Source organism: Anser brachyrhynchus, assembly GCF_964034855.1.
Source record: "Anser brachyrhynchus genome assembly, chromosome: 1".
NCBI lineage: Eukaryota > Metazoa > Chordata > Aves > Anseriformes > Anatidae > Anser > Anser brachyrhynchus.
The window spans coordinates 156,540,518-156,565,777 of record NC_137694.1 but is presented as its reverse complement, the minus strand read 5'-3'; the positions used below and the strand labels follow the sequence as shown (position 1 = coordinate 156,565,777).

General features: G+C 40.6%; 1 protein-coding gene across 2 annotated transcripts in view; it reads left to right on the top strand.

Annotated features, from left to right (window-relative positions):
• LOC308200400 (heparan-sulfate 6-O-sulfotransferase 3-like) overlaps positions 1-25,008 on the top strand; it is a 98,871-nt gene extending 73,863 nt beyond the window's left edge. For both annotated transcript variants that reach the window (XM_080606114.1, XM_080606113.1), the window contains exon 2: positions 19,252-25,008. In XM_080606114.1, coding sequence (XP_080462240.1) covers positions 19,271-19,957 — 687 coding nt within the window. In that variant the 5' untranslated portion in view covers positions 19,252-19,270 and the 3' untranslated portion in view covers positions 19,958-25,008. The remainder of the gene's footprint in view (positions 1-19,251) is intronic.
• Positions 25,009-25,260: the final 252 nt, after the last annotated feature.

The following is a 25,260-nucleotide window of genomic DNA, read 5'->3' as shown; positions in this document are numbered from 1 at the left end:
AAATAAAGCTGCACAAATAATGTTATTTCTGTCATTTTCTAACTCTGAGGACAATATTTCGGCTTGTAATAGAGGCTTTTATGCATACATTTTCTCACAGAAGTACCACAGTATTGTTATTAGATATGTTGCACTCCTTTAAATTTTATGTGTGATATTCAACGTTTAGGAAATTTAATATTTCAGTTGTGTCATTTACTTAGTTGTAGTACACTAGAACAAGGAAATGTATACTACATGGGAAGAATTGCATAGCCCGATGTAGGACAGGCATACAGAAGTGTGCAGGGCAGCAAGGCTGAGCAGGTCGTCCTCGTGTGGGTGTATATTCATACATCCAGAGTAACTCCTGCACAGAGGTAACAGGTTAGAGTTCAAGGCTGTAGTTTGACAATACAGTTGAACTGGCTTTAGATCTCCTTGTACTTGCTCAAAAGTGGTGTAAACAACCAGTGCAACCAGTACTGCTCCAGCATTAACTCACTTTGCCCACTCAGGATGTTCAGGAGAAGTTGATAAATTATTTTTGTGCCAGAAAACGCTATGCTGCACTAAGTATTTTCATTCTGCATAGCCCTCGTGCCCCAGCAGATATCATCTGTCCTCTCACTTCTGGCACATGTAAAAGTATAAAAACAGTGGAGGCACTGTATCATGTACTCTGGCCAGTCTGACAGAAACACGGGTCATATGCCGACATTTGCTATGGGTTGTGTTTGTATTGCCAGGCCACCTATCTACACACAGACCTGATATTAAATGTGGTGGAGGGGGTGAGCCATTTTTCAGCCTACCTGAGGATCTCAGCTGCCCTTTCTGCACTGTGGCCTAAAAGGGATGCTCCTCTCCTGTGTGCTGGACATCCGCGCTCACGTCCCGCATCCAGTCTGTTTCTGTGGTTCATTTCTCTCAGAGCTGACGTGCTGTTTGATGTTGCCTCCTACCAAACAGCGGTAATAATATATTTTCTGATAGTCTTTTTGTAAATGAATGGAAAGTATTCATTTTTACAAGTGGTAGAGAACTGCAATTTGTGATGCCTGCATTTCAAGATCTAGTTTTAAGAAAACAAATTTCTTATTGTAGGTGAGAGAACATTTTCTATGGCAGGAATGACATCCAAAGTCTTCTTTATACTCATGACTAAAACTGTAGAGATCCTTTGTCTTATTTGTTTGTTTGTTTTGCTTTTCTTTGAATTAACTCATCAGCACATGAAATATTTCTTTCATCACTGTTAATAAAAAAAGGTCTAGCTATGTGGGTGGCTTGACAGAAGAATATAGTAGAACAGGGATGGCCAAGCTGAATCAGACCAAAGGTCCATCTAGCCTAATTTGTTGGCCCCAACACGATAAGCACATAACGATGATACCCCTGAATATACTCCCTAGTCTAAAAGTTCAAGGCTTGAGAATATCTTGCTTAGTGAAGCTGTCTCTCTATTTAATAGCTCTTGGTGAGTTTGTCTTCCATGAACTAGTCAAATAGCTCCTTGCAATCCTTTTTAATATCACATTTTCCTTTTCTTTTTATCTATTTATTTATTTATTTTTACATAACAAAATTATCCTTAGGCCTTTTTAGAAAGCCAAAGCCACATTCAGGCTAAGTTTAACAGAACAAAGTCCATTTGCAAAGTTTCAATAATGTAACTGTTATAGGACATCTAGGGTTTGAAGTTACACTGAGGGTGGAGTTTGTTTGTTTGTTTGTTTTGTTTTTCCAAAATTATTTCTGGCTCTCAGATTTGTTAAGAAAACCTGAAATTACAGTAATATACCTGATGCACAATGAACTGAACTGAGCCATTTGAGAGTAAGTCTGTATGTCTGGGGTGCAAAAATGGGGCGGCTCCATTTCAGTCCAGTTTCAGTGAGCCAAAATTTGAAAATCCCAAGTGGAACAAAGCATCCCATCCAAGAGCTTGTAGAGGGTGAGGCACAAACGAGGGCAATTCTGTGAAACTGGCAAGTGGGGAAGTAGCCATGTGCCTAAACCTAAACAATTCTTGCTCCAGTGTTGTACATCTCCAGTGTGTAGCTAAAAGGCCAGACTGAATAGGCTTAGCATAGTGAGCAGCAGTCATGGCTGCTCTGGGGTAATGTTTTTTTTCACTCAAAACTGCAGATTCTGACTGGATTTTAATGTTTTTCCACACTTTTGAGTGCTCCCCTCCTTTTTTTTTGGAATAACTTTCCTTGGAAATTCTGCAAGTGTATTTTAGTATAGTGTTGTATTTTTTTTTCTATGGTTCCTAAGAAAGCCATTTGCCTGGAGATGGGGGCTTTTCCAATCAGCATTCATTACTTCCACGCTGTTTAGAAGTCGCTGTGGTGCAGTTTTTGTGCTGGGGTGGATGTGTCTCCTGTGTGCACACCATCAGCCTGGCTTTGTGAGCCAGCTGCACTGTCCCTGCTCAGTGACACCACCCCACTCTGGTTGTCTCTGATGCCAGCTCTCTGTGTTACATATCACAGTATCACAGTATCACAGTATCACAGATTTCTAGGTTGGAAGAGACCTCAAGATCATCGAGTCCAACCTCCGACCTAACACTAAGTACTCCACTAAACCATATCACTAAGCTCTACATCTAAACGTCTTTTAAAGACCTCCAGGGATGGTGACTCCACCACCTCCCTGGGCAGCCCGTTCCAATGCCTAACAACCCTTTCAGTAAAGAAGTTCTTCCTAACATCCAACCTAAAACTCCCCTGTCGCAACTTTAGCCCATTCCCCCTCGTCCTGTCACCAGGCACGTGGGAGAACAGACCAACCCCCACCTCTCTACAGCCTCCTTTAAGGTAACTGTAGAGAGCGATAAGGTCGCCCCTGAGCCTCCTCTTCTCCAGGCTGAACAATCCCAGCTCCCTCAGCCGCTCCTCGTAAGACTTGTTCTCCAGACCCCTCACCAGCTTGGTCGCCCTTCTCTGGACTCTCTCGAGCACCTCCATGTCCTTCTTGTAGCGAGGGGCCCAAAACTGAACACAATACTCGAGGTGCGGCCTCAAATATGTTTGTAAATCAGTAGTTTGTTCAGTTTGCTCGCCGTTTTACAATAAATGCAGGCATGTTTTGGGGTGAGGTAAGAGCATTACTTTGAAGAGTGAAAAAATCAAGAAAACTCAGCCTGTGTGCTCCTCTTCCCCTCTTCCTTCATTGCCTGCTCCATTACTGTTTGCACAGCATCTGTTGTAAACATTTCTTCTTCTTTTGAGAATAACGGGGCAGAAAGGAAAAGCAATCAAAGCTGTGATTGTCTTTATGAAACCTGTGCCTTCCCTTCCCACCAGCATCTGCTCTCCCCACAAGGCAGGCTGCAGGCTACCATTAGTCTGTAGATTGGTAGTCTGCTAGTCTGCAGACTTTGGTCTCTTGCTGGACAGGGGGAGGTGGATTTCTGGCCTCTGAGCAAAATGTCTCAGGGCCTTTGGGGAGAATATGCAGTCTGGTGGCCATTGCCCCCAGCCCTCACCTTTGGGACTGCTGTTGGATGTTAAGATGAAGGCATTGCCCATGCCTGCTTACCTTGGTCACTGGATTTGCCTGGCTGTAGTGTCAGGTTTTTTCCATTAATGCTCAGGGAATACTAATGTGGCCCTTCAGCTCGTCCCCTGCTACACCTTTGAGGGTTCCTGCTGCTCGTCCAAGGATGATTTCTTGATGATAAAGCCCTGCCTGTGTTAATCATTGTTCCTTGCAGTGAAAGTGCTGTTACTGGAAACAACATGGAAAAACGTCTGAATGTCTGAAGTGAGTTATTTTTAGAGCCGTGGTTTGCATGAGTATGCTTAATGCTGGCAAATTTATTAAGGCCATGCAGCAAATTAAAGTGTCATGAATAAAGGTCTATGTGCATGTAAACATCCTTTTCAGCTAGGTAGAGCCATAGTTGAGCTTGAACATATAGCAGCTGCTGTCTCAAGATGGAGAGAGGAGATGCAGATGCTAAACAGCATTTAGTAGGAATGCCGTGATGTATAGTCTTGCCATATATGAAAAATAAGATAATTATTAACAAAAAATTTGCCTTAAGAAAAGCCCCACTGGAAAGGAACATCTGCAAAACAAGCAAACAAACAAACAATCAAAGAACAGGTTTGTTTGCCTCCTTTTCGGTTTCTTTTCTTTTTCTTTTTTTTTTTTTTTCCATTTTCAATGGTCAGGTAGGGCAGGTAGAATATCTTCAGCACAACGAGATTTCTTTTTGATATGCACAGATTAATTTATGTAAAATAATTTAATATTCAGTGTATGTATCAAAAGTAAGATTGGCCCAGTCTGTGCAATACGATCCGTTAATTTAAAGATACAGACATTGAAATCATTAAAACTGCAGGGAAATATTCATGATATTATTATTAACCTGAATTTTGGATTCCTGTTTGTATCACTGCTGGATTATATTGACAGTAATATTTTGATATAAAGAAGAAAGCAGTTTATGGAGTCTATAAAGGAAACCTAATGAATGTTTCATATTCAAATATTTGTGTTACTTAGGATCCATGTCAGCAACTCTGCTCCTTGTTAACATGTAATTATCTTTCATAATTCTGTTATCATCCTGTTTTCTTCAGAGCAAGATAAGTTTGTGACCTGAAAAGTACTCTGACTCTTCAAAGGGAAGGGAAGAAATCCTAAACTTGCAAAGACAAAGAACCATTAGGTATTTGTAGCTCTTAGGCTTCATTTCAGATGTGTTTTTTTTTTGTTTTTTTTTTGGTTTGTTTGTTTGTTTTTTTCCTGCAGCCTGAATTCATGTTCAGCATCTGCACAGATGTTCATTAATTTCAGTGAAAGCTGCATTTGAAAATAAAGTCCTGCACAGTATTCCCCTGGCCTCTAGTTCAGAAAGATGCTAGATCACGTTGAGTCTCAATGTCAAATATCTCTGTAGGGAAAGAGTAGGAAGGCTGATCCATTTGCATATGTGGGGAGGTACAGCAACAGTCTGCTGCACTAATGTGAGAGGAGGATGTTATTTTACAATAATAAAATGGCAAAGATTATAACCCACAGTTCAAGAAAGAAGAAATTCCTCCTTGTTTTTACAGATAGAAGAGAAGAAGAGTGGGAACATCAGCTCAGAGACTGTGGCTGGATTTTAGTAAGGGCTGGATTGCTTCATGGCCCCAAACAACATTTATATATAAATGAGTTGAGATAATAAGGCTAATCAAATGTCATGCTTCAAGTAGTCAGTTCAAGGCCTGAAGGGATTTGGAAGTGCTTTCCCTCCACTGTACAGATGTGCTCCATTGATTAGGATTTGCCCATTCCAGAGGAGGGCTGCTGAGCTAAAGATATCCCTGATGGCTTGCTGCAGACAGTTATTCATATGGCGTCCCATCAGCACCTTGGGTGTTTAATTTTACCTGGGTGCATAAAGTGTTGCAGCAGACTGAATTCTGTCGTCAACATTTGTTAAATGTGACCGTATCATATGGCAGTACTGCTGAATGATCATGAAAACTTTGCTTAAAGTTTGCAGATCAATGCGCAGAGATTTACTCGAACGAGTTAGCAGATCGGTGGGTTTGTGCTGTATCAGCAAGGCTGAATTCACATAATTGCCTGCTTGCTAGTTTCCCTGAAAGGTAAAGTATCCCATATAAAAATTGGAGGTTACACGCCTAGGCTTCTTTATTTCATCTTAGTCCTTTTTTTTCGTTCCTTTCTCAGTGCACAACATCCACAGCTGATATGGTACAATGCTCAGCCTGGTATGGGCTTGAGAAGCTTCGTTTGCTAAGACTTGAGGTCAGAAGAAAGAGATGGTCCAATTTCTGTCGGGAATGGATGGTAAATAATAATAACCTCACGGAGCCACAATTGAGTTAGGAAGATGAGGCTATATAGAACTGTCTCCGTAAAGCATTGAAAATATTAAGGCAAATAACAAGTTATCCCAAACAAGATTTGTTTTCCATATCTGTTGGGAGCTGAGAGGACCATGTAAATATGTTTAATGCCATTTGTACCTTAACTGTTGTGCCTAGGGGATACATGCACACAGAGCTGGAATCATGAATAGTGCTTACTTTGGGCTCACCCTGCAAATTGCAATAAAGTACAGCCAGCAGGCATCTTGGAGGCTGCCTCCCCATGGCAATTTGAACTGATTCTGTGTGTGTGTGTGTGTGTGTGTGTGCACGTGTGTGCGCGTGTGTGAGCGTGTGTGTGTGGGGGGGGTGTATGAGGTCCCATGTTAGCTGGTTATTAGAGCTAGTATTGGAAAAGCTTTATCAAAGTACATGCTTGACAGGTATACAGTAGAATTGTACATACAAAATAAATGATTCACTTTCAAATTATAGTTTTTGCTGTATTAAATTCTACAATTAACTAAATTCTAGTTGGCAAAAACTTTATTCTAAGATACCATGGTATCTGTAGACAAAAGGTTTATAACATACTTTCTGACAGCATGTTGTGTTCGCTAAGGTTTGGGGAAGATAAGAGGGCCCCCTTGTGGAAATTTTTTTTATATATGGCAGTCTAAAGTGATGCAGAAAGAAAAGTCAGGAGGTCGATGGAAGGGGAAGAAGCAATTTTGCTTATAGCTTTGAGTTGTGCTGTTCACTGGCAGCATTTCTGTGTTTAATTAGATGTTATCAAGTATTTTAGTTTAAACACAAAGTACAATGTAAAATGGGAAGTCAGTACTCTGTCTTATAATTATCAAATTTGAATACCCCATTGTCTGCTTACTTAATGTCTTACAGGAAAAAAAAAAAAAAGAGAAAAAAAAATACCATTAGATCATAAGAGGAGGAATGTTAGGAGAAGCAAAGTTAACATTTCATCTTACACCTGAGTGACATCCTTAGTTTTTGTGAATTGTTTTATTGAATTAATAGGAAAGACTATTCTTACGATGTTTTTATTAGTAGCATCACCTGAAATTCTTTAATATCCATATTGTCTTTTTGCCTGCATGACAGGTAAACACATATAGGTCATTTTGTTTACATCATTTGTGATAACGAAACCTAGATGTTTTAAAAATTCAGCATGTAGGGCAAGAAAATGGTTATAATGTCTGGATTTTGTGATGATCATTTATAATTTAAGGTCATTATGCTTGATGTCAGAATTAATAAAGACTTGAGGCAAAGCTTAGAGCGAATAAATTGATGTACTTTCAAAGGGATTTCAATTACTGGGCCTTTTTATTGTTAATTACTTTATTAATTGAGCAGAATTACTGTACTGATTCAAAATGTGTTGCAGTGAAAAATCCCACAGAACCTTCACTTGAGCATCCCAGATTTGGATGAGAGCGTCTGCAACCAAACTATTAGTTGGAAATTAGAGAGAGAGCCTGGATGCATGCCACTTGTGGCAAAAACTTGGTTTCTGATGAAGCCAGGTACAGAGGAACAGAGGGTGATGTCCATGCTGCTTGTCTCACCCAGCCAGAGAATAAAATGGAACAGCAACAGCTCGTACAAAATGAGGAAGAGGGTGAAGTAAACACCGTAGTTAATTTTAACATAAATATTTTTGCTCTGCTACAGGCTCAACAGAATCTGGCAGAACAAATATAAATCTCGGAAGATTTAAGGGCCTGGCTACATTTTACTGTTTGTCTGTTTCCCCGGTTTTGTTGCCCATTTGTACCTGTTTATTCTGGAAGGCAGACAAGGCTATTTGTACTTTGGAAATATCCCTGTTTTCAGGGATTTTGTGGGATTGGATTTTACCAATGAGATGTATTCTTGCAGGCAGATAGGACTCATGTGACAACAGACCTCTCATAATTCTGTAACAAGGTGTACGTGGTATTTTTTTTTTTTTTTTTTTTCTTTACAACCGTTACAGAAGACCTTATGCTAAGTCACCAAATGGGCAGGAATTCTGTGTCCCCAGCTCTTTGCATCAGAGCTGGAGCTGAGGGTGGCCGGAGCTCCGTCACCATTAGCACAGGCAGTGCCCCATGCTGGGCAGACTGCTCCCGAAACAGGGACGTTCTCCAGCCTTGCTGGCAGCTGCTGAGGGGCTGGGACCTGGCCATGAGGAAGGTTTCGTGTCTTGTTCTGTGTACATAAGGGATACTTTGCTGTGCTAAACCATTACCGACGATTATAGGTATCACACTTGACGGGTCCCCTCCCAGTATAGTTTCTGTAACCCTTGGAAGCCAAGTTGATGGAACAAGCTCTAGCTGTGGGTCCCTCTTGCTGGACTGTCTCCAGGTTCGCTCTTCTCTTGTCCCTTGCCTGTCATCACCTCTCATTTCTCTTCCCAGTCCTTGTTTTCTGCTGCCATTTGAGGCCTGTGGGTCATCCCCATTGCTTGTCTCTCCTGTACTTGTAACATCTCTCTGACAGAGGCAGGTTCAGTGTTTTTCCCCCAAGCTGGGGCTAGAGACAGCTCTAGGAGGAGGCAGGGAGGAAAGCAGTGCAAATACTTCCTTGTTTCTCTTTCCTTTCTGCGTGGTGGCATAGCAAAGGCAGAGATAGGAGAAATCATGTTCTTGAGTAAAGGTGTCACACGTGCCCCAGATTTTCATGGTCCTTATGAGACCTGGCGATGATCTGTGCACAGCGGGGGTGAGATAGAATGAGGGCAGCATGAGGAATGGATTCCTCCCTTTCCATTGCTGGCCACAGAGGATTTATTATTCTCTCTGGCACAAAGGTACGCGTGGTCTTGCATACAGTATCTTTAAAGAATCTTGTGGATGCTATTTGTATTTATTGCATTTGAATGGCATGTGCTCATATGCTGTTTCTTACAAGGTACAGGATTTTTATTATGCATGTGCTTGACAGAATAACCAGATTCTTATTATTTGATTTCAGTGTTGCATTTTATGTTTATATTTATTTCAGCAAAGCTCTTGCTACTTCACTCTTTTCGGCAATTTAAAGAACACTTGGTACAATTGAGCACGATACAATTTAGGCAAGGAACAAAAATCTCTAGAGGGAACGTCATTAGATTTGTGTTTCATCAAGAAATGATTTACAATTTGTATCAAGGCTCTTTGATGGAAAGTGGCAGATTTGTTTTTCTGTCAAATCGCCTAAGCTGTACATTTCTATTCCAGTCTGCTACACTCCCAAACAAATCGTCATTTCCCCATCTTAACCTTTCTTTGTGTTCTTACGTGCAGCAAAGCTGGAGACACCATTCTCAGCCTTTGGGCTGAGACACATAAATACCTGGCCTCTTTCACTGGTAGAAGATGGCAAATTTACCCTGAGTAGAGTATTTGATAGAGCAGCATCTGTGTAGTTTGTTATACGAGGCAGAAAACATGGGGCTGAGTATAAGAATTTTCTGATGGAGAAGAAGCTGGTAGATGGAAGGTAACAAGATGTGCTGAAATAGGAACTTACTGGTTATTTTTTTTTCTAAATTAAAGTTATTAATGAATTTCCTCAGGGCTGGTCTTAGCTCTGATCCTATTTCATGTTTTCATTAATGGTGTTGGCACAAAAAGCTTAAGTATGTTAATGGAATTTGCTTAATGACCTTGAGGATTTCAGTAAGAGGTGGAATGAAGTTTGGTAGCACAAAGTGCAAGATCACACACTGCAGTCCTGCTGAAATGGATTTCTTCTATAAACTGAGTGCTTACCAGCTGAAAAGGAAGGAGGAGTGAAAGGACTCCTATATATTAGCCAGTAACATAGTGAGGATGATTTTCCGGAGTTATGCCCCGCCTCTGTTCCCCCCCTCAAAAAAACATCAACAACAACAAAAATGTACTGTGAAGGTGGTCAGATATTAAATACATTGCCAGTAGAGATAAGGAAGTATTTGTTATACAAAGCATCTGTGAAGCCTCATGTGAAATTTTGCCCAGTTCTAACTGTATACAGTAAAATGTGAAGTCGTGCAAGGTCAAATACAAGGAAGGGCTGCTTGTGCGGTCAAAAACCAGAACTGATCTCAGGTGTTTCCAGCATGGCTTACTTTAGTAAGCCCCATATCAAAAGCTCTCATGGAAAGGTGAAATGTTGGAAAATTTGGGATGCATCTTTGGGTGAAACAGTCTGAGTGTGACTAAAGGGTTTTGGGGGACTGCAGCTGGCTTACTTCTGGCTTGTCTTACCAGAAAAGACAAAAACTAGTTCAACTTTGTATAATAAAGGCTTTAAAGTCCTTCTCTCCTCCTCTGATGTTCAAATATAAATTATATTGATGTATTTGCAGTGCTAACTCAAGAAAACTGGATGTAACTGGGCCAGAAATAAGTTTAGTTTGGGAATGAAAATCACGTTCCTAACCATGAGAAGCAACACAACCAGAGCAATGGAATGAAAATAATATTTCAGAAGGGGATAGGATGTTTTTTGAAAGGGATAACAGAGTGCTCGTATCTGTACTGCTAAGGAAGGAGACCGATGACCCTGGGAGCCTCCTGTAGCTAAATAAAACAGCAGACCGTGCTTCCCATGTACTTGAGCATTCTTAGCTCTTTATACCCTGTATTTTCTTCACTAACTTAGCCTAACTTTATGCTCTATGTTTGAAAATCTGTGCCTAATCCTAAATGCAGCACAGAAGAAAGTTATGCATTAGTTCAGAAAATTCACACATTCATATTCCATCTATGTGCATTTTCTAATATATTGGGATTAAAACCATGGGTAGATAGATCATTTCATTAGTCTCGGAGCTGTTCAGGACCCAGACTTGATACTTGTGAAGAGAGTTCATTTCTTTAAGGACATGTAGTTTCTGCACTGTCCTCTCCAATTTCTAGAGACTATTGAACGAAGTGTCATTGAAATAAATATTCATGAAGTTTCTCAATAATTCAGGCTGTGCTGATTCAGAGTGTTATACCCCTACTTAAAACCATATGCAAAAACAGTCTTGTAAAAGGCAAAGCACATTCCCTGTACTCAGTCTTTGGTAGCTAGGAAGGAACAAGGGAGGACAGGTACAATACTGTTGGCAGGCTGATTCTGTTTTGATGTGTCTTCTGACAGGACTGTGCATTTGGTGACAGAAGACTGTGCACAGTCACACAGAACCACAGAACCACTGGGGTGGGAAGAAACCTTGGGAGGTCTCTAACCCAACTCCTTTCTTAGAGCAAGGTCAACACTCAATGTAGACAGGGTTGCTTGGGGCTCCGTCCATTTGGGTCCTCAAAACCTCCAAAGATGGAAGGTGCACAACTTCTTCAGGCGAAGCTTTCCCAAAACTTAATTATCCTCCTAGTGGAAATTATTTTCCATGTATCCTCCTCTTTTTCAATTTTTGACCATTGTCTCTTATTATCCTCTCATGCATGTCAGTGAAAAACATGGTTCCATCTTCTCAGTAACCTCCTCTTATGTACTGGAAGGCTGCTCTTTGGTACCCACCTCATGCCTTAGACATCTGTTTAAAATACTTTATTAAAGTCTGCGTCTTCATAAATAGATATTCTCTTGTGTCAAGAAAAAAAGTCTCAACAGTCCGAGTTTCTTTTGTGCAGAGCAGATCCCAAGATCCATTTTTGCTAATGATTTTGAGGGGCTTATGGTAATATGACATGTAGACAACATGATTGCTACTTCTATGGTTATTCACTACTCACAAAATCTGTTGCATAGCGAAGATGCATGTAGAAAGTCACAGTTCCTAACTTCAAAAGCCTACAGTCCTTCAAAACAAGATTCTCAGTTTGCATAGTCCCAGGCCACTTGCCTTCATATGTAACATATTTAAGAAGAGTAATCTCTATAAATGTGTTTGTTGCCATTGGTTATTGTACAGATGTACTGCTGGATTTTTAAAGTCTTTAAATATATATATATATATACACACACACATATATATCTATTAAAACAAAGCTATTTTCAAATTCTCATATGCTAGCATAGCTTTACATTATTACTGAATTTGCCCTAGCTTCACTTGAAGGAAAATTAGGCTCCATACGTGGAAAAATTCCTGATGTTGTACATGCAGCATTTGTGTTGCCACAGGTTCACTCGCTTTCTTCTACCCTTCTGGACTACACTAAATCACTGCTGTTAAAAGTTGTTTGATGTCAGAGAGTGAGTGATCTCTAAAGACATTCCTTGTCATCTGACATTCTTTAATCAGCTGTGGGACACTAATCTTCACATCAGCAGCTATGCAAAAAATAAAAAACCAAAAAAATCAAAGGGCTTTAAAGCTTTTTTGATATTTTTTTTTTTCTGATAGCACAGTTATGGAATTTAATTTGTTATTTCAGAGGATATTTTAAAAAAATAGTGTTTGCAATTTCTAAACAGAAAAAATCAGGACTTTTATGAGTGCTAAAGCAACAGGTTAACGTAATAGAAACTGAAACTGATAAGAAGTGGTACCCCTCCTAACATGCAATGAAATGTGAGTTATCACATTTTGTAAGTGCTTCCCAGTGCCCAAACACCAAATTTCTCTTGACTGTTAACAGACTGTCATCACAAGTAACTTCCTGAGCAATCACCTTTGCTTTCCAGAACCAGAAATACGATATCAGTTGTCTGACTCTAAGCCCTCTCCCCATCTTATCTGTCTCCCTATGGCAGACTGTTTTTCTAACTGCTGTTTTGGAGATGTGTGTGAAACAGTACAATACTTACTTAAAACTTCTGTTTATCTGGGGAATGCTCCAGCTCTTAAACCATGCTTACAAAGAGATAACGTGACTGGTGTATATATATATGATAGGTACAAAAAGTAACACCATGTAGGTACTCCGTAGTTACTTCTCACTCTCTTCAAAATGTTACGTTACAGGTTAGTTTTCAAGGTTGGCCTAAAGTTCCCACTCTGTGAATACATCTGTGCAGGCAGGGAGTCTTTGACTGCAGGTGTGGGACCCACCTTACAGATTGAGACTTCTGTGTAGGTGTCTGCATTTAGGCATCTCCAAGTCAGTGGGTATCTAAGATCCCACAGTGGTCAATGTGCACAGTGCATTGTATGGGGAGTCTGTACAGTGACACAGCTCATGTCAGTGTTGGCATGTAATTTTGGCCAGCTGCATCGCTCTCCAGACACCACTGACTGGGTTGAGCAGCTCCCTGTTGGCTTTAGAGTTTGTTTAGACACGTAGCATTTGGGTATCTTACTCTGGAAGTAGTGTCCTGTCCCACCGCTGAGTAAGCATGCCCTACAAATTTAGCTGCACCGTATGTCACTGGGATAGCAAAAGGAGCAGTTAAACAGCACAAGCTTGTGGCCAATTTGGAAATAGGAAACTGACCGATTTTTTCTGGTTGGATTCAAAGCCATGGGACAAAATCCCAGAGGAATTATGAGGCATATCTAATTTTGTACCTCAAAATGCAAGTTATAATTCTTAGATTTAACTCTGCTGAAGTCAACAACAAATCTGCCTTTAATGTAGAGTAGCTGAGTGTCTATAGGACATTACAGCCACTATCTGAAGTAAGCACGGTGCTCACCATTCCAGTTAAAAAGAGTGAAGTGGTGGGTGCTCAGATCCTGTGAGAAACTTGCCAATCAAGTGTTTTTCCTACATTCTGTATTGGTGATGTATGCAATAAGAATGGATAAGCATTGACTTCTTATTGATGACTGCTGTCTTAATGACACTTTCAGTAAAGGACACGTACAAAGAAACCCATGAAAAACCTGAGAGGACAGCTGACAGTATTAAGGTCACAAACTTTGGTAACAGATGCCTTAGAAAAGCATTCTCATCACAGTGGTCTAGCATCCTCTGGCAGACGCTAAGCTTAAGAAACCTATGTGCTGTTGCTACATCATCTTCACAGAAGTCTGCAGGCTGGCCAGTGTTTATCCAGCTTGGCGGATTAGCTTCTTGCAGCCGTACGGCCATGTATATAGTTTGCATGCTGCTTCATCGCATTTTCTCTGCAGTCAGGTTGTTCAGAAAAAGAAGTATACGGTTTGGTTTTGTTACACTGGGCGGATTATCTGTAAATTAAGCACGGCATGGATGCAGTGACACTCTGCACAGTAAAGCTGCCAGCCATGAGATGGTACATCTGCATTATGCTAGGACAACTTGACCAGTTCGTATCAGCACCAGCCCAACAATGGTACTTCACTTTCTGCCTTCCCCCACCGTCCCTGTTGTATGGTCACATTCCCTAATTATTCACGTATTGCACTGCCCATGTTTTTGTTTCACACATTTACCCTCCTTTATGCACCGTTACCCAGACTGGTGATACTTTGCCTGAAAAGAGGTAGCTGATCAGGGGTTTACTCTGTTATTGCCACTGAGAACGTGGGCTTTTGGATAAAACTGGGAAGCACACAGCTTCTGTTCACACAGTGCAGATCCTTCCTAACCCTTCATCTTGTGACCACCTCTGTCACTAGCACAACTGTACTGCCAGGATGGCTTTTGCCAGGCATTTCAGAGCTTGCCATGGGAGCACACCCACTTCCAAGACTAAAGCTGCTAACTTCTCATAACAGCTCAGGTCATAAACTTGAACAGGGCTTTTATTTTCCCAGCTACCAGGAAGAACCACAATGTGGATGTTTTTATGATGCACCTGGGCTTTTCAGTCATTTTGGTTCTTTTTTTCTTCTGGCCGTTAGCGTCTCACAAAATATTCTGCAGTGACTGCCTTTTTCTCCACCTCAGATATTTCTCCATCCCTGCACCAACTGCTGTGAGTGTTCTCTTCCCCTTTATGAAACTCATCACTCTTTACACACAAGGTTCTGCCTCAGTATTAAAATGAAGAGGGGAAAGCTCGCTTTTCCCCTACTCTGAGCCTCCACAAGTGCTGTGTGAGCTCTCCTTGTGCTGGCTGCTGCACACGAGAACAAGAGTGCTAGGGAAGATGTCATTCATCCTCTTCCCCAGGAGGCCCTACAGGATGTTTTTGTTCTCAATGCGTGGTGATTCTTCACATGTTTAGTAAATCTGCCTCAGCTGGGATGTCTGTTCCGTGGTGATAGAAGAGGCAAAACGCCCTGGCTTGGGATCACCCCCACTAATATGCTCCTCTGAAATGAATTTCTAAATCCAGGCAATACTATTGAAGGATTAATGTAAGATTAGAGTAGTTATACTCAAATACCTTATAATGTGAAAGAAATACGTGTTCTTGGGTTATAACTAGAAGCTCATTTTATCTGTTCTATTAATTAAAGGTTTGGGTTGTGGTGGGTTTTTTTTTTTGGTTTGTTTGTTTGTTTTTTCCCCTAATGCTAATGAAGAGACTGGATTTCATACTGGTAAGACTAGAGCCTTCTGAATTTCCAGGTGGTTTCTAATTCCAGTTTAAATAGTATCATTTCAGATACGGAACTTCTCAAACTAATAGGAACAGGACAGTGCTACCCTGGTGCTAAGTTTGTGACTGTGGTCTCTCATGGAGTCTCTCTGCAGGCACCTTGTGTGAGCTGCACGCACTAGCTTGACTAGGCTATTGCACGGATTACTAACTCTGACCACCATGCTGCTTAGCATCCTGCCCAAAAAATCAACCATCCTAAAGCGGCCATTTTGCCACTTGCACTTACTGTGATTTTTCATTCATTGACCACAGCAGCTTATGGCTGGATTGCCATATAAATTTTTACACACACAAATGTGGACACATGGACACACACATGTCCATGCTTATATGTATGTATGTGTACTATATATATAATTTGCATGGTTTTTAATTAATTTGGAAGGTTTTTTTGTAAAACATCTTCTCACTGACATGCCAGCATATTCTGCTTGGTTAGTCTTTAAACACCAAGGCTGCCTGTTGCAACAGTTTGAGTAATCAATGATGGAAGTCCATTGAAACAAAGCCAAGTCTGTGATGAATTAGCTTTGTCAAACCAGGGAAACAAAAATTAACACTTAGCTCTTTGCTGAGTATTTCCCCCAGTGGCTACCTGTGGAGTTTAACACAGCCACATAATCAGGAGCACGCTTGAAGCAAGGAGGACATTTACACAGAACAAGCACACATCTGTATTCAGACTGGCTCAAGCACACTCAATGTACAGTTGACTTGATGCTCTTCTACTGAATAGTGAAGGAAGGGGAAATGGACGGCGACCCATCATTTCACTTTTTTATGAACTGCTTCTTGTCTTTATTATGAGCTGACTCCTCACCATTCCAAGTCTGATTGAAAACTGCATATTGTGCACTGAGAGCTCTGAAATGCTGCTCTGTTTAACCCATAAATGTCAGCAATTTCCTGAGATAATTTTGATAATTTTCTAACTGAAACAAATGTGCATAACCTACATATTTTTATTTATATCATTATTCTAGAGACATGACATCCTTTTCACTGAAAAAAAGAATAATAGTAGTGGAAGCAGTGCCATGAGTGCTGGTCAGCATCCCCTATTCATCTGTGTAGCTTTCTAACAGTGTTACCCAGGATCAGGTGGAAGAAATCTAAGGTCTTCCAACCTTAGGTTTGTTAAAGGTGATGGAAAAGGTGGTGGAAAGTCATGAGCAGAAGGTTAAATGGAAGGTTGTGAAGTGTGAACGTGGTGTGGATAGCTGCACCGTTAGTGCCTTGGGAACTAAATGTGCATCAGGCTGCTGTTAAAGATTTCCTTCCAGATGAAGAAGCCATTCAGTCTTAACACAAGGAGGCAGCACTCTGCAAGATATGCAAATAAGAAGGAAATCGATCAGGATAGCAGAGCCAGATTCAGAAGTCAGGTAGTTACAAGGAGAAACATTAACGGGCAGGTGAAAGTTTCTTTCCCAGTCTGCTCAAGGGAAGCTGCAGAAGTCACACAAAGACACACTCCTCTCATTTCCCTGTATTTGCTTCGTACTCCTGTTTATTGCACATCAAAGACATTTACATATCCAGGGATGAAATGGAAATGATTGATGCAAAGGAGATATTTTTGTTAATTGCTGTTGCTCTGAGTCATGCCTGAATGGGACTGCTAGGGATGGGTGAGGAAAGACAGAACTGTTATTAGAGGTATAAATAATTGTCGAGAGCAACTTTTAAATGCATCTGTTACCACGTATCAACATCTAAAATTATCCAAGGAGGTGAGAGGCACCAATACAAGGACTAAGCCAATACAGATGTTGGCAACTGTCCCTGCATTTTTGTCCATTTTTTTCATGTCTGCTGCCTGGATCCTCAATCATTTCCTACAATAGTCCTGTCAGTGCCTGCTGGATGTTACAGTAACAGTGTCTTATACTCAGAGTTTATGTGTGTTTTGAGAGTTTGGCTGCTTTATCTGCACAATACCAGTGAAATGTCCACTTTTTGTTCTATTAGTTGGAAAGGAATTCTTAATGTACTCTCATACATGCAGCATAGAGCCAAGGTGAGGTGGGCATTCAATTTGAGATGGGAAAGCCATGCTTGAAGTATATAAAGATGGTGTTTTTCATAGTGGGGCTATACTGCAGAGCACACAGGAGGATTTCTGGTGCTTCCTACTCTGCAGGAGTAGTGAAGAGGTATTTAAGTAAGATCTCTCTATGGAACGGCTGCACAGTCCTTGAGTTCTCTGTTGACATGAGCTGTGTAAATAACTGAAGCGGGTCCAAACAGTTGAAGTACAATTTGATCATGTGTGAGAGGCAGCCAGAAAACCCAAGTCCCAGTTTTTTTGGAAATGTCATCCTTCAGGGTATCATCTGACATTAACAGAAATCATGTCTCCCAATTGATATTAAAATATATCTATGGCACTCCCTAGTTTATATCCCTCCACCTGAAACCCTTCTACTGTGAAATAATTTTTGAAACAACCATTTCCATTAGATAGTAATTCAAGAAATGACCCTGCAGCAGACCATAGTCCATAGTTTGGCCTCATAATCTTATCCCAGAAAGTATATTATATATCCTCTAGGTGAAGAACTCAGAATGAATAAGGACAAAGTGTTCAGCTCTGTTTCCTTTTGCTTTGTCTGAACTGGGGAATATATCTACATTTTAGGAAAATGTGGGGATGTCTATCTTAATGAGAAGTTCAAGGTTTATGGAAAAGCTGTTTACCATCTTGAGTGGTAGAAAATGGGTGATACCTGAAAAAGAAGGGTACTGGTCTTGGAGATTGTTAGTAGTTTCAAGAATTTTCATTTAACTGGTTATAAGATGCTCCTCACAAAGTGTTGGTGTATTTCCAATGTAACTTGTCTCGAGCAAGCTTGCCTCCTGCTTATTTGCTTCATCCTTGTCTAGGCTTAAAGAAGAATATTTAGATCAGAGTTTTCTTAAGAAATCTTAGGACTCATGATTTATTAATGTATTGTTTGCAGTCAGATGAGTCACACAAACTCATGAGCTTATTTTTGTACCATTCCGTGTGTTAATTTTAGTCATGAATCTTCTGCTAGTTATTCTAGCTGACAGAAATCATAAGTATTTTGGTTTTGTTTTGTCCTTATGATATCACCCTGTAATTTAGGTTAGTTGTTATTGTATAAAACATTTCCCTGTAAAAAATGCAATCTGTAAAATGCTGTTTGAACCGTAGTCAATTGCAGTCCATTTCAGATTGCCATAAATAGATGTACAAATTCAATTCAAGAGCTAAAAGACAAATTGACAATGTGAGTGCTGCAGTTATTTGCTCTATTTCAAATCAATATTTCTTAGTGTCTCTTTTGTATTCTTGACAGGTGAGGTTGAATAATGATAATCTTTATATCAACAAATGCTTTTATACTACATGATTATAACTAATTTCAATCAACCACTTGTCTAAAATTAAGTCACGTGAATGGATTTGGGGCCTCTCATTATCTTCACTCCCACCCATTTAATAATAGGGTTCTTCTTAAGTAGGTGGCTCATGCCAGTCTTCCACATGGTGTTATTTTTAGCACTTGCAACATCCACATTGTATTGCCCGTGCTTCTCGTGTACTCTGACCAAGTGCTGGATGGATTATCATCTTGTACATGCATGTCTCAGTCCGGAAGGAAAGTGACAAGATTATAGAAATATTTTTTTTCCACTTTTTCTGATAGTACTGTTAGCATTTTAAAGTAGTGGGGAGTACGCTTCAGTTAATTGGCTTCTATACGAAGTAACTAGCACTGAACAGTTCATAGGTCAAAGTAACTACTTTTCTCTGATAGCTGTTTATTTTCTTTTGTTTCTGTCTTTCTTCCAATCTACCTTGTATTTTATTCAGGGTTTATGAAGCTTTAAGCTTTTTACTCTCTCAGAAGTAGTCGCTTCCAGTACTTAACGTATGTTGAAGAAATGAAGGGGTGGTGGTGGTGGTCACTGGTAATCATTTGACTGGAGAATTAAAAAGGAAAAACCACTGAGTCTTAAAACTGTGTTTAATGGTATGTTACAGGAACTTCTATTACATCACGATGCTGAGGGATCCGGTGTCAAGATACTTGAGTGAATGGAAGCATGTCCAGAGGGGCGCGACATGGAAAACTTCCCTTCATATGTGTGATGGAAGAAGCCCGACACCAGACGAGCTGCCTACCTGTTATGAGGGCGATGACTGGTCTGGAGTCAGTCTAGAGGAGTTCATGGACTGCAGCTACAACTTAGCCAACAACCGCCAGGTGCGCATGCTGGCAGATCTCAGCCTGGTGGGGTGTTACAACTTGACTTTTATGAACGAGAGCGAGAGGAATATGATTCTTCTCCAAAGCGCCAAGAACAATCTGAAAAACATGGCCTTCTTTGGGCTGACCGAATTTCAGAGGAAAACACAGTATCTCTTCGAGAGGACATTCAACCTGAAGTTCATTTCCCCTTTCACCCAGTTCAACGTTACGCGGGCCTCCAACGTGGACATCGGTGAGGATGTGCGGCAGCGGATAGAGGAGCTGAACTTCTTGGACATGCAGCTGTACGAATACGCCAAGGACCTGTTCTTGCAGCGCTTCCAGTACTCCAAGCAAGAGGAGCATCAGATGAACCGGCTAAAGAGGCGAGAAGAGCGGAGGCTGCTGCGGGAACAGAGAGCTCACCAGTGGCCAAGGGAAGAGCTGGCAGAAGTTGCCGTTACTGAAGATTATAATAGTCAGGTGGCAAGGTGGTGATGCTCCTCCAGCTTAACTAGCCCATAAGAGGATCAGAGGCTGATACTTTATGTAACTTGGCTACCTGAAAATCAGCCAAGGAAGGCCAACCGCTTTGGTAAATGAGACAGCGTCTGACAGCTACCCTTCCTTGTCTCAGTTTTTCTTGGTTTCTGTCAGTGAGGACAACATTTTTTTTTTCTAACTAGGCATTAATAGTGTTATTAAATAGCAGTAGAATAGATTCCTATCCAAACAGACTTCCTGCAAAGCCCTAAGCTATGAGAATGGGTTGAAGAGAGAGCTATATCCATGACATTAACAGATGTAACCTATACGATCTGAGCTACCAAACCTTGTGCAGGCATGAATCAAAACTGAAAAAAAAAAATAATCTGTTTTGGTTCTTCTGTGATGTGAGAGCTGGTTTATTTAATATTGTCCTTTGCAACTGTAGTGTGTAGCTTTCTAGTGGATGAAATGGAGGTAAACATACTGCCCTTCAAACTTTTACACGCTGTGTTTTGATTAAGGAAAGGATTTGCTGGGGTGATTAAAAAAGACCAAGGAAATGTGGGATTGGTACAGTGCTTGTTCTTTTCTGTAAGCCCTCAGTCAGGGATGATTTGTAAGTGAAGTGGGGGTTTAACTTATTTTTCTGCAGATGTTAAGAGTATCAAACCCAGCCAGGTAGCAGTTGTCTTTCAGAGTGTGTGAGGCAAAGGGAAAACCAAAGTGCAAAAACTGAGAAATGAAGTAGGTCCTCATTGAAGCTGGGCACACATTGCCAAGATTACCTGGCTGTCGGCAATGAAATAAGCCTCCACATTCACAAAAGGTGAAGAGGGGCCCAGCAAACTACAGGGAAGAGGAAAGAGAGAGCAGGAAAAGCTTAAATGTTAGTGTGACATTATCCAGATTTGCTTTAAAAGCCTGGAGATATATTGTCTGTGAAGATAGGCAGGTTTATGATATTAGTCTGTTAAAGTACATTGATTCCAAGTGAATACAATTTAAATTGGTTTTCTCTCTAACTATGGTAGTGGCTACAACATATAAAAATAAAAAAAATCAGCTTTCATTTTTATAGGATAAATAATAGATATGTGGAAAGGCTTGATATTTATTACTCTGTATGAAGATTCTTTGTAAATTTATTGCTTTCATGAAGAGAGATCTGCATCTGTTTTTCTTCCTTGTCTACAAAGATTCAATGGGTTCTTCCTCCACACATTGCATTCTTAACTGCATCTATTTATTCTGAGATTTTTTCTTGTTTCCATTTGTAGTAGTGGAATTTTAAAAAGAAGGTCCTTTGCATCATAGATCTTTGAGAGATTTTTTTTCCTTCTTCTTCTAGCATAAATCTAAAGCATTAGGAGGAAATTTCTCTAAGTGCCTCAACGTGGCTGCTAAATCAAGATGCTGAAAGTATATTATTGCATGCATGAATGGCTTTTACCTTACAGATTTGCTAATTAGAGATACTGGAGTACCTGATGTGGATGCACATTTCTCAGTTATTTTCAAAATTCAAGAGTTTTAGCTAGTCATTTTAATGTGTTGCAGAAAACGAGGCTGGTTTTGAAACTTTATCCCTTCATTTCCAGAGTGTTATTTTTAGTGCATGCTGTATCTTTTTCAGTTCCAACAATGTTATTGCTATTTTTCTATGCACAATATCAAAAACATGATCTAACAATCCTGTTGAGAGTTAATGCATACAGTAATATGTTAAATATGGAATATTGTAAAGAATATTAAGAAGTGAAGAAGGCTACTGGGACAATGCCTCATTATCAACGTGGTTTATTAGCAAAGCGCTGCTTTACACTGCTATGCTACTTTTGTGGTAAACAGGGGTTTGGGGGCTCTAATGCCTGTTCCCTTGGTGGATCACATGCGTCTCCTCCCACCTCTGCCTTCAGAAGGGAAAACATGGGACAGCAGATAGCCATTCTCCTGCCCAAACATGGGATATCCATCTCAGAGAAGACTCCCCTGACCATTCTGACTGGATCCCCATCACCTTGAAGAGGTGCTCAGACTCCTCTCTCACATAGAAACACCTATGTTCAGAGGTTTGAATTGAAACTTTTACAGTCTAAGCTCACTCTGCATGTCCTGGCTGTGGGACAGTGGGGTCATTAAGAGCCAGGCTGGACCAGTACTCTTGCGTCTTTAGCACTGGCCCTGCAGAAGGCAGGAGCCTGCCTGCTGGTCAAACATTCCTAGGCCCATTGCTGCATCTCCTCCTGTGCTTCAGATCCCATGGCGAGAGAGGGGATGGGAGCCTGTGGCACCCTATACACCATGTCCAGGATCTGTGGTTTCTCTTCTTGTCTCTGTGAGCACAGGGAGCTGAGGGTGCCAGAGGTGACCATGAAGGGCCCTGCAGAGTGGGCAGGAGTCAGGGCTGCTGGTGGGCCTGCGGGAGAGAAACCGAGTGCATGGGAGGAAAGATGCAAGCTCATATTTGGATTAAGGAGGAAGATAAACAAGAAAGCAGAATCAGTCCCAGCCCATCTTTTGTTGTAAAGCATCCCTAAGCACCAAAAAGGGTCCCTTTTCTCATGTCCCTGCCACTTTCCCCAGCAGGCCACCTCTCCACATCGCTCACAGCAACAGGGGCCTCCTTTTTCATTTTGAAAACACCGCATTATTTTTTCAGGGGAGAGGAGAGAGAGAGCAGAAATTGTTCCCTGCAGCCTCACCAGTTGCTGTAAGTATCAGTTTCAGCTCTCTAAGCGCACCAACAGTTCTCCAGACTATTCTTTCTGCATGACACAAAACAAAACCTAATGAGGAAAATCAAAGCAGTCTTTGGGCGGTTTACATTAGCTTTAATAGTATGGCAATACCTTAATGTGATGCCTAACCTTTTAGTCAGTCATTTCCCAGGAGACAAGATTAGGGTCCTGAAGAGCTGCTAATGTGCTGTAGCATCTATGTTAACAGGATTTGCCTTAATGCTTGGGATTTATTTAAAATTGAAGGTTTGTTTTTTTTTTTCTTTTTTTTTCTTTCTCCTGGAGCCTGTGTATCACATCGCACTGGTTGTGCAGGAGCAGGCAGCAAGCAGCTGGGATCTTGCCGTCACCAAGGCCCACGGCTCCAGCAGCTCCCACCCCAGCTACAGCAGTAGATTCAGCAAACTCCCTTCACTAACACTGCTGCTGTCCTTAGCAGAAATTCCCAGCACATCAAAAATCAAGCGGTTTTGAAATACTTTCAGGCTGACTTCTTCTAAGACACAGGCTTGCAGCTTTTTCCTCTCGAGCACAGCGCCCATAATACTGTAAAGCAAAAGCAGACTAAAAGCAGAATAAAAGTTCACATCTCTGTTATTCCAGGTCTTCATTGCTCTGACAGCACAGGCTTCCCTGTAATTACAGTGTCTCATTGAAGATCAGAGAGCAGCGTGTTCCTTTCGAAACCTTCATGAGCAGCGACGCTATAGGATTTCTGTCCATCTTCCTGGCATTATTTTGTTGCTTAAACAAGGCAATTTGGCTTCTGCTCCTGTGATGCTGAAACAAATCTCATTCTTTTGTAATGGAGATGTACGTACTAATCTCTCCCATTGCATCTTCAGCACTGGCTGCCTTTTCCAGTTGTAATTTGCTGTAGGCTTGGAGCAGACAGAGAAACATGCTGAGTTGTTAAAACTGGTTCCTGGTAATTTGATGTCTAGTCCAAGAACTTGGCCTATTGCCTATGGGCCGTACTGTATTAAAGAAGGAAAATTTGTCCTCTCTTCCCCAGTCATCAGTGCTAACAATAAAAAGCTTTTTCACCATGGGGAAAGAGAAAAAAGACAGTTTCTCATGTTTGGTGTCATCCACTGCAGTTGTGTTAACAATGAGGTTGGAATAGCCTTCCTAGGGCTTCTACCCAGTATGTGGTATTTATCTGTAGTTCACTAAAAACAGAAGTAGAGAGTAAAAAACTGAAGGAAGTCAGATCCAGAGTCAAATTTCTAACTTCAGTGTATCCGCTCAACAAAACCAAGTGGCAGATCACATCACCCTTCAATCTGAAAGTGCTTCGGAGTTGACATCCACTACCAGGAGGGCCTTGTTTCCCACACATTTTCAAGAGGCTCAAGTACCAGTAACTGTAAGTGAGTGTGTGTTGTTGGGGACCTTTCTCAAGTTGGCCTTTCTGTTTACGCATTTCATTCTGCACTAGTGGGTTCTTGTTTCCCACATCCAGTCCTGTACCAGTACTGAGCACTGATGCTATAAAGCTTCTTATCTCACTGGCACTTTTCTCCTCCATTGCTGTTCCTCTGATACACATGAAATTATTCTTTTTTTTTTTTGGTCTGGGATAGAGAATATCTGTTTTCCAGGCTGGTGGAGATTACCCTGTAAGAGGTCCTGAGATGAATAACCACAGTAAAATCATTCTGATAGAGTAGATTGCTGTGTCTTCCTTACCCATGGCAAAAGCATACTCAGAAAAGGTACCCAGCTTGCATTGAAACACTTCCTTCAGTTTGGTTCTTGTAATACTTTCTCAATATTTTGTGGAGAGAAATATGTTCCTGCAATATCCTTTGTTTTTTTGTTTTGTTTTGTTTTGTTTGTTTTTCTTGGCCATATCACTAGCTCTGTGATTTCAAATAAATCTTTGAAGCGAAAAAATAAATAAATCAGGAGTTCCCATCAGTTGCCATATTTGAGATGAAAGGGTAAATTAATAGACTGTAAATTATTTTATTCTTTAGGGATTTTCCTTCTGTTTATGTGCAATAATGTGTGTGAACTCTGCTACTAAGAGATTGTATTGTGACTAACCATATCTACTTTTATTCCTATTTAAAGGATAGTTTGTAGACTTAGGGGTTTTCATTGATGTAAAGCACAATTTAATGAATTATTTAATGTGTTTAACCATTGTGATGTCAAAAGCAATTGTTTTCATATATTTATTTGTTGGTGGTTTTCTGTAAATTGATACTCATTAAGAAATCTGTTAAAAATGAAGAAATTTTGTTGAATATTGTTGGGTCCATGAATAACTTATGAGCAACAAATAAACATTGATTGCATTTTTGAAACACTAAAGGTTCAATCTTATCTACACAACCATAAAAGTGACTAAAAATGCTTCTGTTGGGCTGGTTTCAAACATTAGCACAGATCCACTATGACCATAAATATGTTCTATAATAAAATGTACATAGAGGAAAAGCATGTGGGCACAACTTACTCTTTAATTATGTTGGGGCCCAATCAGAAATCTTATGATTGCAATTGACTTTAGCGGGCTTCATCTCAGATTGCATTCAGTCAGGAGGCTTAAGACTTGCATAGTCT